General features: G+C 38.6%; 1 protein-coding gene and 1 long non-coding RNA gene across 5 annotated transcripts in view; one reads left to right on the top strand and one right to left on the bottom strand.

Annotated features, from left to right (window-relative positions):
• Positions 1–14,034, bottom strand: part of LOC308479324 — a 207,150-nt gene that overhangs the window by 26,071 nt on the left and 167,045 nt on the right. The window lies entirely within an intron of this gene.
• Positions 1–14,034, top strand: part of LRP1B (LDL receptor related protein 1B) — a 776,343-nt gene that overhangs the window by 752,006 nt on the left and 10,303 nt on the right. For 2 of the 3 annotated variants that reach the window (XM_081004634.1, XM_081004633.1), the window contains 4 exons: positions 1,103–1,277; positions 1,980–2,084; positions 2,482–2,595; positions 12,620–12,696. In XM_081004634.1, coding sequence (XP_080860760.1) covers positions 1,103–1,277; positions 1,980–2,084; positions 2,482–2,595; positions 12,620–12,696 — 471 coding nt within the window. The remainder of the gene's footprint in view (positions 1–1,102; positions 1,278–1,979; positions 2,085–2,481; positions 2,596–12,619; positions 12,697–14,034) is intronic. The other variant, XM_081004635.1, reaches the window with a different exon arrangement.

The following is a 14,034-nucleotide window of genomic DNA, read 5'->3' as shown; positions in this document are numbered from 1 at the left end:
CATGACTTATTATAAGAGAAAGTCCATACAAACTAAATGCACAGTAACTAATGTAAATTTGCCATATATTATATATGCAGGACAGCAATTATAATAAACACATTCACAGACAGTGAAGAGAATAAGCCCTTGTCTATAAGAGAAAGCAAAGTGGTTTGAGCATAGCCTTGTGTTTTTAAAACCCAAGACGACTGCCATGTAAGCAAAGTTTCCCTATTCTAGCTCTTGATAGCTGATCCTGTAGCAATGGAAAATGTTAGGGCAATCCTTGAGAGTAGTGTGGAAGGTAGAGGAAATCGTTGGAGCTGTGTCAACTAGCCAAACACAGCGAAAAATATGGGTAGATATTAAGTGGGTTTTCAAATTCTATGGATGGGCCTGCATTAAGGAGGGGTTTGATGAGGTATATAAGTGGGGAGCTTAATGGAAGAAGATTTTACTTGACACCTAAGTGATACCCATGTTTGTCCAAAGAAAAGCCAAATCTGTAGATTGAAGACACAGGGTTTGTGCATTTAGCAATCTTCTGAAAATCAAATACCGTATTTTTTGCTCTATAAGACTCACTTTTTCCCTCCTAAAAAGTAAGGGGAAATGTGTGTGCGTCTTACGGAGCGAATGCAGGCTGCACAGCTATCCCAGAAGCCAGAACAGCAAGAGGGATTGCTGCTTTCACTGCGTAGCGATCCCTCTTGCTGTTCTGGCTTCTGAGATTCAGAATACCTTTTTTCTTGTTTTCCTCCTCCAAAAACTAGCTGCGTCTTGTGGTCTGGTGCGTCTTATAGAGCGAAAAATACGGTAGTTGGTCTTCCTAGTGATTCCTGTCACATCTGCCCAACAGGTAAAAAGGTAATAGAAAAAGCAGTTCCAATGGAACTCTGTGGTCATGCCAACCACAGTGAGCCAAACTGAATGCTTACTCAGGGAATAGTGGTAAGACTTATTTGTCATAAATGAAAAAAGACCATTGGCTAACTTATTGAACTGCCTTGTGTTGCAAGAGAAGCTGTTGGTATAATCAATCTATTAAGATGCTGTGTTTAACAATATACGGTATTCTATTTTTATTACTTGTAGTATATAAAATGTTCATTCGTTGCAGATGTTTGCCATCATTATTGTGTTAATTCTGAATCCTGCACCATTGCTGATGATGGCAATGTAGAATGTGTCTGTCCTCTACGATATGAAGGCCCAAAGTGTGAAACAGACAAATGTATAAAATGCCATGGAGGGCAGTGCATTCTGGACAAGGAAAGCGATGACATAATGTGCAAGTAAGTCTACATTATGATAAATAGTTAAATAGAAGGAAAATATTTTAACAGTGCAGTGCATGCACAGTTAATCAACATGTATCAAAATAGTGGCACACAGTATGACTGACTACTTGTGTATCAAGTCTGTGGTTCAAATGTACTTGAACTTGAGTTGGTGCCATATATATGAGATTTTAAAATACACATATATACCAATTGTTCCGATCAGCACAGAGATTCAAAACAAGCCAGAAGGCAAAAAGAACAAATATCCCAGGAAATTGTGTGTGTGTGTCTGTGTGAATGGGAGGGATGAAAATCATTACTACCTTTCACTTCACTGCTAAAAATGTAACATATTAATCAGTGACTTCTGATTCTTACCTGGATATAAATTCACATCCTTCAATCATTCAACTCAGAATAAGGACCTGGGCATGAGTAAGTCAGTCTGCTGTTTTCATATCACACAATTAGGATAATTGGCATGTGTTTTACTATGGAACTGTCAGGACCATCCAGATATGAACAATTTGCTTATCTTTGGATATTTATTTATTATCCAAGGGCTTCTGACCTTCCTATGCATTATCTTTTTTTCAACCTTGTACAATCAAATAACTGACAATGTAAACAACATGGGTTGGTAGTGACTTTGGTTTCTAGAATCTGCATTCAACAGTAATAGTGTATCTAACAGTAATGATGTTTCCCCTATAGCTGCACAAATGGAAAGATTGCATCCAGTTGTCAATTATGTGATGGTTATTGCTACAATGGTGGTATATGTCAGTTGGATCCAGAGACAAACATACCCGTCTGTCTGTGAGTATGCTGCTGTATCTGACAATCATTAGAACATTTTTACACCCAATCAATTCCTTGTGCCATTTTATCTTCTTTTCTTACCAAGTGTGGTGGTAATGAATTTTTTGCTGATCCAGGTCTTTTTTTTTTTTTGGTTTTTGACAGTTTTCAGAGTTTTAACTGGCAATGATAGAGGGGTGATTGGCATCTTTAATTACATAGTATATGTTATAACTGCTCTTTGTACCCACTTGAATTAGTGCATAGATAGATATGCTGAGCATATTTTCTCCTTGTACGTTTTTAGCATCAAATGTGTATATCTATCTATCTACTATCTATGCATTTAAAATATGTTCGGCAAAAAAAGGCAGAATATTTATTTATTTAGCTGTATTTTACTGAAATTCTGCAGATGCTCTGTGGGATTTAAAAGTCAGCGCTGTGACCAGAAAGTGAACCCTTGTGATTACTACTGTCAGAATGAGGGAATTTGCACTTTAACTGCGTTTAATGAACCGAGATGCAAGTAGGTTTAACCTTCCACTTAATGCTGCGCATTTTGTGACATCATTTCAGGCCACAGTTCATTGGTTCACATCATGCACATCCATATACATTTCACAATTTATACTTAATCTCAGGGTTCATTTGTGCAATAAAATGTAGCTTTTGTGTAGTCTTGCTAATGAGTGTATTCAAGTAGTGTCAGATATACTATTGCTATATTATTAGGACAGGATATTATACTACTATTTATCTACATAATGACAATAAGGTGACATGTCAGGAGGCTCATAAATAAGTCCATATTTAAATAGCTTGAAGTTTATAAAAATGCCAAACTACACATAAATACATCATGTGATATTCTAAAACCTTACACTTTAATTCTACAATGTACAGATTAATTGAACAAGGAAAGCAGACAGTTTGTCAGCTGTTGGAAGTGATAAACATCTTAATCAATGTAATAGAAAATAATTTTTAAAGCAATTACTCCAAACAACAACAAATTAGAAGATCTGCCTTATCTCTTTACTATGTACAATTTATCTTCATTTATTGCCAACTTTTAATCACAATTCAGATATGAAGCTACGCTTGTCTTGTGCAACAGGAAAATGAATTATCTTGAATTTGAAACTCTCATTTCTACTGAGACTAGGTGCAATCCCACACTTAATTAAGTATGCTTAAACCAAGTGATAGAAATAAGCATAAACATACACTGTGTTTTGTGGGCATAATTTAGGGCTGCCCCATATCACTGAAAGCAACCTTTTAATTATGGTGGGGCACTTTGGTCCCCTAATGTTTGAAAGCTGCTTCCCATTTGGATTGCCTGAGGAGCATGGAGAACCTTACACACAATGTGCTTGTGCCAGTCCATACACTTAGCAGTCTTATAATAGAGCATATGCAATGTAAAGCTGCTGCTACAAATAAACAGTTCTCTAGCTGGCCATTTTAATTTTTCGCAGTTCAAACGTTCTGCCAGCAGCTTGCTGGAAGTATGGCATGTCAAGTTTCTCTTTCCTTCTTTATATATGGATCTCCTTTGTGTACAGACTATCAGTGAAGAAGTTTAGGAAGAAAAAGGTTCTGTTTTTAAGATGTGAACTAGACATTATTTAAGACATGTTTGGCATCTAGGGTGTGCTAACCCTCAGCATAAATCTTACTTTTCCTTTGAGTTTTTCCTGCCAGAGTATTTTGTGTACTCAGATTTTGTGTACCCATTCGCTATTTTATTTGCAAGTATTTGCTTATGTCACGTGCACTTACAATGCAATCCTATACATATCTACTCAAAATAAGCCCACAATGGGACATACTCCTAGTCAAGTGTGTATAGGATTGTAACCTTTGTGGTTGTTGACTGTCCTTAACTCTTTAAAGCCCACTAAATAGAATACTTTATCAAGAGTGATACTATTGTTTTATTTCAGGAACCTTTTCAACCTGTGGGCCACATTCTCTTGTAGGGAAACTTTCCAGAGACCACATGCCAATGGTGGATGGGGTCAAGGAGGGTGAAACCATGAATGCAACTCTTACCTTTCAGCAGCAGGCTGCATTCCAGCTACACAAACACTACACTCTGTCTAGAGATATATGAACCAGGCAGTAGGGCTGGGCGATATCTGGTTTTTGAATACTGTGATATACTGATATATCACAATGTCTGAAACTTTGTAGGGGCATTGGCAGGCTTAACGGTTTCCCCCACATCCTAATTTTTGCTGGTGCCTGCTCTTGTGATTCTCTCCCTTCTGCAAGAGGCAGGGAAGAGCTGAGCAAGCAGAGTTAACAGGGGCTGCAGGAATCAAAATCTCATAGTTTTCCCCACATTGTGACTTTTGCATAGCACACACATCATGAGTCATGATATACTGCTAGATCAAATAATATCATGACTTGGACTTCAAACTGGTTTTGGACAATATATTGATATATCGCCCAGCCCTACCAGGCAGGAAGCATTATTCCAATTCAAGGATGCATTCCACACAGCCAAACAGACTCAAGGAGGATGTGGAGTAGAACTGGGGTAAGGGGCATGTCCTGAGGAAGTGGTGTGGCTAGGCAGAAAGGTATGGAGGGCTACTTTCAGTTCCTGAGCTCTAGGCTGTTCACCCCTATTTTATTTGCAGTAGCTCCCAGTATTTTGCCATGACCCGAAGCATAAGCATGACAGAGTTTGGGAGGTTTTAAGGGATATTAAGCAAGGAATATATTCCTAAAAGCTGGGGGTCACATAGATGGATAGATAGATCCCTCCCCAACACAGCAGGTCTTAATAAGATAATTTTAAAAGTAACTCTAAACCAAATTGGGCACCTTTCCTAGAAAATGGAAGGAGTATTCAGTCAAAGAATAGAACTGCAAAGTTTATATAAGATCACAGTTTAGGATTCCACTGCTTATATTTGATATTTTTCATGTCACACAAAAAGGTAGCAATGCTGAATTTAAAAATCCGTCTTAAGGCTATACCATTATTAGGCCAGCCGAAATATCACAGAATAATATCTGCTGCCTCTTCTCACATTCTGTCTTAAGATTTACCAAACCACAGTCTGAGATCCATGACTTTATATCACCAGCCACTTACCCATCCCCCAACCCTCTTGCTTTGTTACTCTAGCCTGATGAAGATTTATAGAAAACTCATAAGCTTGCACACTACTCTGCGACATTTTGGCCTAATAAAGGCACTGCCCTAAGATGAGTTAAGAGGTTTATTATTGAATCTCATAGAATGTTGTCTTTCATTATCTGTTCTTTATAAAATGATATGTAAACTGGCAATATTGAGTTATACTTCCTCTTTGAATCTAAAAACAACAAAAAGGTTCTCTAATATGGTTCATCTAAACATACGTGGCTGCCCAAATAAATCCAAGACACACAGATCCAAAACAGACCACTCTTTCTGTCTCCCTTATAAACACTGTAATTGCTTCCTGAAGCATCATCATCATTTTACATTAACCAGCTCATTTCATTTTTCCTAAGCCATATCATCCTGAAGATATAAATCTACTCTACTCAAATGTGCAGAAAGGTTGAAGACCAACCAAGATGCATTAGTTACCTAATGTAATCAAAAACAGAAAAAGATTTTAGGTGTTATCTTAATTATCTTAGACTGAACTCATTGGGACCTGCTGTTCAGTGGATATGTACAGGACTGCCCCACTTTGCGTGTCGAGGTCCCACAAGCCACCCACAAATACATCACAATTCACACATAATTTTGTTTAAGGTTTTTGGCATAATTTTGGCCACAAATTTATGAAAATACATAAAGGTGAGTGGTTGCTTAGGCATTGGTTCCGGCTATCTGTCACCGCCATCGGGACAGGACTGACTTCAGGATTCCAGCAAAAGCCAGTCGGGGAAAACAATATTGGGGAGAGCATGGAGCCGGGCACTAGACCCTCACCTCCCCCCGCATGCTCCCAGGAGCTTGCGCGGCCCAAGCCCCAACCAGGGATTTGGACGAAAGGATGGCAAGCCCCTAGATTTCTTTAATGGAATTCCCTTGCAGCAGCAGCATTGGAGGGGCAGGCACCACCAATCCATACCCCTCCACCAACCAATTTTTTAACCAATGCCTAACCGCAACCTTACAAATTGTGACGATTTGCTACGCAGTAGGCAAAAACCAGATGGCACCAGCCAATCAGCCAACTGGACAAAATTCCTACCAGGCCCCTGCCCCAAAAGCAGACGACCACATGACAGGCATAGCAAGGTCAATGCAAAGACCAATACCTAGGGAGGGTGGGCGGGTGTTCCGATGCATGCAGCAAAGAGAACAGTCAGTGCTGCGTATCTTCATTTAAAACCTTTTAGCCCTTCCCCTTAATTGGCAACATCAAAATTTCCCTAGTAACAGGAAACTACCCAATCCTTGCTAATGGCTATCCAAAGGATCCCGCCCAGCAACAAGGGGGTGGCGTGCCAGACCCCACCGCAACACATGCTCTCCAGGAAGGAGAACACACTAAATCAGTAGATTGCTCAGATATCAGTGAATCACAAATATACTCAAACCACTCCTTTTATGAATGCCACTTTACTTAAGTACACTGCAGAATGGCAAAATGCCGTCAGTGCTTCAGCCTACAATGTGGATTGAATGATTGAATGTTTACCCTTAAAAATGGATATGGCTCTTGTAGAAAGCCATTGTTCTCATCAAACAATTGAAATTTTATGAATGATATGAAACATCCATATGCATTCATCTACACCTCTGTCAAGTGAGGACAGAACTGTATAATACAACAACAATCATTAACATTTTCTTAACCGTTTCACAATCAATGGATTCTTTTGAAAAAGGCTACTCTTCAGCATACTGAACCATAACAAGTTTATAAGAACATTTTAAAATTAAATAATATTATCAAAAATATTTTGATTTTTTCCTTCAAAATCAGGCCCTTTAAAATGTACAATTTTTAGTCTAGAATTGGCACACACCTTTTTTCAGCATTAATTCTGCAGAATCTTTTCAGATAACACCAATCACAAAACTCTGTTTCTGTAAGCACTGACTCAAGTGAATCTATGAATATATTTCAGAAAATTAATCTAAGGATAAAATGCTCTAATCATGTGATTGCAGTATGTAAATAACAGGTTGGATTCAAAAAGTTTGCTTGCAGAGGAAGCTTCTTTTGTTTTGAAAAAAAGGAATCTTTACAGTAGTCAGATCTGCACTTTATTGTTGCAGGCGAGTTTTTTGCAAATTTCCTCTTCTTCTTACCACCCCCTGTACCCTCTAAAACTCTGCTCTGGAGGATTGGGAGATCCTACAGAAAAGTGTTGGAAGTAACATTGTGAGGGGAATACAAGGCAAGGATAGTACCATTACAAGGAACCCTTCGTTGCAACTAGTCGTCTGATTACAGAAAGTGGCCTAAACCACAACCAACAATTCTAATATACTTTATTTGAGAATTTTAGATTTTATTACATATATGAAGTCTTCATTAACAGTGGAAAAGTCAGGGGAAAGAGGAATGAAAGATTTAGGACAAGTGTAGATTGCTGTGTGAAAACTATTGTTCATGAAAAAGTAAAGCAAGGGCTTTACTTTATGCACAAAGTTCTCAACATTTCACCCTCTAATGCAGATTTTGAGAAGAGGAAAGCACAATTAATTATTAATCTTATCCATACTTCACCATTACAGGGTTGGTTACAGCAATTTATAATTCAATATTTTTTTAAAAAAATAATAGTTCAAAAATAATTATAGACAGAGGAATATGGTGGGTACTAAAATATATGTCTGAAGAGTCAAAGGCCAGAGTAGAGAGATGTGTCTTCAGCATACAAAGGTATCTTTGGCCCAACCACTCCTTCACACTAGGAGAAGCCAGTGTAAGAGATCCCACTAGTACAACAGGAGTTCTCCTTGTGTTCCCCCACAGTACCCCACATCCATTCTGGAGGGTCAAGAGAACCCCCAGAACAGCATGCAGGAGGACAAAAAGGGGACTTTACTGTCTAGCAAGCATAAATGATTGTGCTTAAGGAAAGAGCAGATGACTTCCTCCTTATATAACGAAGGTGCCAGATGTACCTCCATAGGGAGGGAATGCCACAACTGCCACAGATGTTGTCTTCACCTGGCCACGCAAACCCCTGCACCCTTCAAAAAACAAACACTACTGAGGGCAGTGGGCTTAAAATTGGTTTTGTTGTAGATGGACTCCTTCAGGCAGGGATTAAGTTGAAGAAATAATAATAATAATAATAATAATAATAATACAGAGTAGGGCCCCTCTATTGATCTTAACCCACAAGAGCGTCTGCAGGGAACGATCTGGTATTTCAGATATTTTGGGCCTAATTTGTTTAGGGCTTTAAACACTAATATGAGCACCTTGTATTGGCCCCAGAACCAAACTCGCAACCAATCCAGCTACCATTAAGCACTTTCAAGAATAGTTATGATATGTGTAGAGATCCTATGGTAATTAATAGGAGATAGAAATGTTAGCCTCAGCTAGATTTGTGCCCAATGTGTTCACCATTTATAATAATAATGCAATAATAATTTATAACCAGCCACCCGATTTCACTGTTTCAAAGTTAAGGTACTAAGATTTGACATATGAAAGATTTTTCTCCAAAATAAGGTTCTGTGATTTACAGCACATCCACAGATAGATGGACATATTTCTTCTACTGCCGCCATTCGACAATATGTCATTCCCCCTGTTTTTGAGTATTTGCAGTCTACACCATTCAAAGGTGTTGAAATGAGTATTGCTAGTACCAGGAACATAGTCTGCTAATTTTAATAATAAATAGCTACTCTGGACTCAGCACATGTAGTATGCTATTACAAATGGTGTTTTATTAATCACCTGTGAAATCTAAATGTTATTGTAAACCATAGTGATATTTGCTGCACTGTACTTTACGGATTTTTAAAGCAAGCAATATAACTGTAGATTTTCAGTTAAGTGTACAAATATTACAGAAATAAGTTTAGAACTTAAAATCAGGAAGCACTGTATCACATACATCAGTGCTAAATTAGTTGTGGTATTATGACTTATAGCCAGCACAATTTAAAGAAAGTAGCAAGTTATTTATGTGTGTTGCTCCATAGCAATGAATCTGTTGCCATCAAGCATAAGTAACATGTAAACTGTCCCATATAAGCTACAAATATGTAAAGAATTTTAAAAATTTGTATTTTCAGAAATAGGGCCAGATACTCACTGCATATAAACACATTCATATTCCTTCCCTGGAATGTATCCAAACTTTTACTATATTTAACTTTTTATCTTCTCAACTCTCTTATACCAAAGTATGCTTCCAAAAACCATAGTTTCTGTCTGATGGTCTATTGCGCCCCGAGGCCCCCAAGCCCTTCTGCAAGTAAATAACTTCACACTGACACGTAGTCAGTGTCAGTTGTTAAGTTAATGAGCAAAATTTCAGCCACAACTATATTGGTTACAGCAAAGTGAGCAATATTGCCTTAGGCACTGACAAACTATCACTGACTCCTGCCCTCCCAGCAGAGAGTCTGAAAGGATAAAAACGCCAAACAAGGGAGCAACATTGATGAAGACCAACGAAGCTCACCCCGGGTTCCTGTGGTCCTGGCATGGCCCTAGCCACTCAAGTGGACTTCAGACTGTTGGAATACTGCCAGGGAGACAAAGTCCATCATGGCCCCCAAGCCGCCTCCGGATGTCCATCGATCTCCCGTAGATACAGTATCAGCAATTAGCGACACGAGCTCCAGAAATAGCCTGCCACATTCCAGAGCCGATGCACGCTCTATCAGTAGATATTGCACAGCGAAAGATGCACGCAGGAGAGCATTATTTACAAGTTTATTCAGTGTTGATCAGAACAAAGAAAACATGACACAGAGAGAGAAACGAAAGCAAAGACACAACAGAAACATCCTGTGAACAGGAAATATGCAGACCCTGTGACTCACAAAGCCTGCTCCCTTTTAAAGTGGAACGGAAATATCCTAACACGGACAAGATCCAGGACCCCCAGATTCCTTTACCCTTATTCATGGAGGGGCAGGTGATGGCCACACCTCCCCTCCCATACACTTCATTAAGCCAATGCCTAACCGCCAAACCTTACACAGTTGTGACAATTGCTAAGGGGGTAGGCGAAAACCAAGTGGACACTGCCAATTTGCCAAATGGAAAAATTCCTACCTGGCCCCTGTTCCAAAACAGGTGACCAACCAACACCCGAAGCGAGGCCAAAGCAGCAACACCTACAAATAGGAACGGGAGGGCAGGTGTTCGGCAACATGAAGCAAGTGCCTCAGTCACATCGCGCTGCCGCTTTTATAGGCCTCCACCAATCACGCCAACTGCACTGATTGGCTCAAACAGCCTGGTGTGATTGTGGGGCCATACAGACAAGGTCTGGGCCATGCTCAGCGCCTTCAACCTGGTGGGGGTCCTCTCAGGGGCCCGTGCGCAACCAGGACCCTCGTTAAAGAGGATCCCATTTGCAGGTAAGTTAGGGCTGCTATATAGACCTGAAAAATTGAATAGTGGTGCTCCCCCTCTCCCCAGATGCATGTGTGTGTGTGTGTGCACGCATACACATTCAGCGCAGCCATATAACAGATTGCCACATCCTTTCGGTCATGCAGAACCTTCCTGGGGTTGCATGGCAACTGCAGGCAAGGCCGGAGCCTGCATACACATTCTATTCCACCCAGTCTCTCTTCCAACATTCTGCTGCTATTAGCAAGATACTTAGAAACCATAGATGAATTGCATTTCTCTATATAGGATAGAAGCAGATGTGATACGAAGACAAGTTTTTCCAATAGTTAACATGTTTGGGATGGAGATACAACAGTGCAAACATATACAGGACAGATGGCAGCAAACATTAAGACAGATGATAGCAAACACTTGTACTATTAGCTTAAATTTAACTTTGATGATTTCTTCTTGACTTAAAGGTAACTTTTATACAAGTATGAAAATAGAGTTGCTTTTAATACTTTTTTATGCTGAATTGATCAAGTGTGTGTGGTTCACAGTGTGCAAAGAGCAGGCTAATTGACTTGAACATTACATCGCTACAAATTCTATTTCAGCGTTAATGAACCTCCTTGTCTGAGGAAATGTGTGTGTATGTGTATATGTGTGTGTGTGTGTGCGTAATCAGTCTGCGGACAGATTTTACTAGAACAAAAGCTAGAAGTATACTTTTCCTTGGATAAGCAAAATTAACAAATTAATAACAATAAATACCACCAATATATATTTCATCTAATAAAATATTATGGTGGCTATGTCTACACCATACACCATGCCAATCAATTTTTCTCATCTTAAGAAGATGAACATTAAAATGTCCTGTTTTACTCTTGCCTTTATGATGAAAAGGGGGCTCAACTACTGGCAGATAGAATACCTGTCTTCGATCCATGAGATGTAGAAAAGTTTAAGGCTTTGTTACAGGATTGCCTTCTTTTTTACTCCTTTCAATCAGTTGACAAGAATAGTTAACTAGTTTGCTCCTCAGCACTGTCTCATAAAATTTATATCTGGCATGATATAAAGCAGACAATTTTTTTGTGCCTACATTATCGGAAACCAGGTATACTCTATTTCAGTCTCCTTCAGGCATCTTCCTAGATGCTTCCCCCCCATTGACAGACATCTCTGAGGTAGAATTAGTTTTAACAGAGTGATCTCATTTGACATTGCTTCTCTGGAAACCATTCCACCCCCACCCGCAATCAATTAATGCAGGAGTATCAAACATGGTGTTTTCCAGATGTTGTTGGACTCCAAAGCTCAGCAACCCCTGCCATTATGTCCAAAGGTTGAGAGCTGTAGCCCAAAAACAGCTGGAGGGGGCACCAGGTTAACTACCCATGAAAATCAGCCAATTAAAATAATGCAGCCCAGGTATCACCCAAGCTTAATGGATAACAAGCAACTCATTTCAGAATATTCCATTTTTAATAGCTTTTCATTTCTACTTGTGGCCTGTTCATAAAAAGCACAATTATTGCTCAGGAACAGAAATAATTGCTACTTATATGTCTAGGATTCCTATTTTGGTGCTTCTATTAGTCTAAAGTCAATATATTTTAGGTTAAGACATTTTGCAAAAGACACAGGAGAGAATAATAAAATGAAAGCAGTTTTGTAAGTAAAAATGAGACTTCCCGGTTTGTGAATGTTTAATGTCATCAGTCTCTACTAACAAGAGACTTTATATTTAGTTATTATCTGTGACTTTCATTGCAGGTTTTGATACCCAATGTTAACAGTACAAACTGGCATTCTTGTATAACCACTTAAATATTTTATAAATTTTATTATATATTTTGATAAATATTGAAGAAATGAAAATGGTAGCATCATTACACCTTACTGGAGACAAATTGTGTTTACTCTAGAACATGATTTTTTGGTCATTAATGTGGGCTATGTCTATTTAATATATTTTTGTATAATTTGTAGGTGTGAATTGATTTTATTATCTTAATTGGGTTGTTTTAGATGCTCCACCAACTGGTCTGGTACACAGTGTGAGAGGCCAGCTCCTAAAAGCAGCAAATCTGACAATATCAGTACAAGTAAGTTTTTTTGAATAACAATGTTAATATAATTTAAGCCGTTATTTAAGGAACAAAGCATTTTTTGATAGCAGTGGAAGTTATTGGAATGGGCATTTTGCTACTGTTATTGACATTAATTTATTGTATCTTTATTTTTTAGATCTTATGATTTAAGTGGAAATTGTTCAATTCAGTTGTGTATTTTTTGATATTTTCTTTATTGTTTATGACTACTTTTGTTATGTTTGTAATGTAAATCTTTTCATAATGTAAGCTGCCTTGGGCATGGTTTTAACTTTGGAAAGGCAGCATACAAATAAAACGATGATGATAATTGACCATTCCTGTGGACATGTGGGTCGCTCTGATATGAAAAGTATGGGGCAACTGTTAGAGACTAACTATGTGAAATGTTTATTATGTAGTTTGCCTTTGCAAACATTTTCTTTCACAAACTGACAGCATGGAAGCTCACAATTTGGAACGGGACACTGGAAAGGGGGAGGTTAATTCTTTACATCGACGCAGTCCTGATATGGATAGGGGGCCCTGCATCTGCAATTTACATTGGACCATTTAATCAAATGGAAGATTCTTCTCCCTTGCCATGTCATTTGCAGTATTAGGGAAGGGGTAATGATCTCAATCAGGATCAAATAAGGGTAAAGGTTAAAGCTCTGCTACCCCTCCATGCCTGAATCCCAATCAAGGTCCCCACAGTGACAGGTAATTTGTGAACTAAGAAGCATGACATCTAGTTTGGGCCATAAGAAGACAATAGGAGGAAAGTTTACAAGTGATGGATAAAGTTTGGTTTCAGGTAGGAGAATTGCAGAATAAATCGAAATTAATGGAAAACTAGGTTTTGAAAAAGCACTTGACAGAAAAGAAAGTGCACCAAATCAAAGTTAGTTATGTAACTAAGAAAATTCACTTTTAAAAAGAATTAAGTGTTTCTTGCACACAATCTGGGCTATTGTGTCCAAGAGGATAACCGGGCAGGACCTGTTTGTGCTTATCAAGTAAGATATACATATGCAGAAACATGTCTTTGCATACGTATACTCTCTAACTGGGTTAGATACCTATTTAGACAAGTCGGTGGTTAATAAGTAGTTAAGAAAAAGTTAAGTATGGTCCCTAGATCATTACATTTGAGAAGTCAAATGTAATGTTTCAGCAAATAAACATGTTTGGCATGTCCTGTGCTTGGCAGAGTAGTATTTGGTTACAAACTTTAACCATATGGTATGGTGTCATGATCACTATCCAGAAGGCTTGAAATCTACTTTAACAAACTGAAACTGGGATAGAATAAAAGAATTGTAGAGTTGGAAGAGACCATGAGGATCATCT

The sequence above is a fragment of the Podarcis pityusensis genome, assembly GCF_964106645.2.
Source record: "Podarcis pityusensis genome assembly, chromosome: 1".
Lineage (NCBI taxonomy): Eukaryota > Metazoa > Chordata > Lepidosauria > Squamata > Lacertidae > Podarcis > Podarcis pityusensis.
The sequence above is the reverse complement of the archived record's forward strand: the minus strand, read 5'-3'. Positions and strand labels throughout refer to the sequence as shown.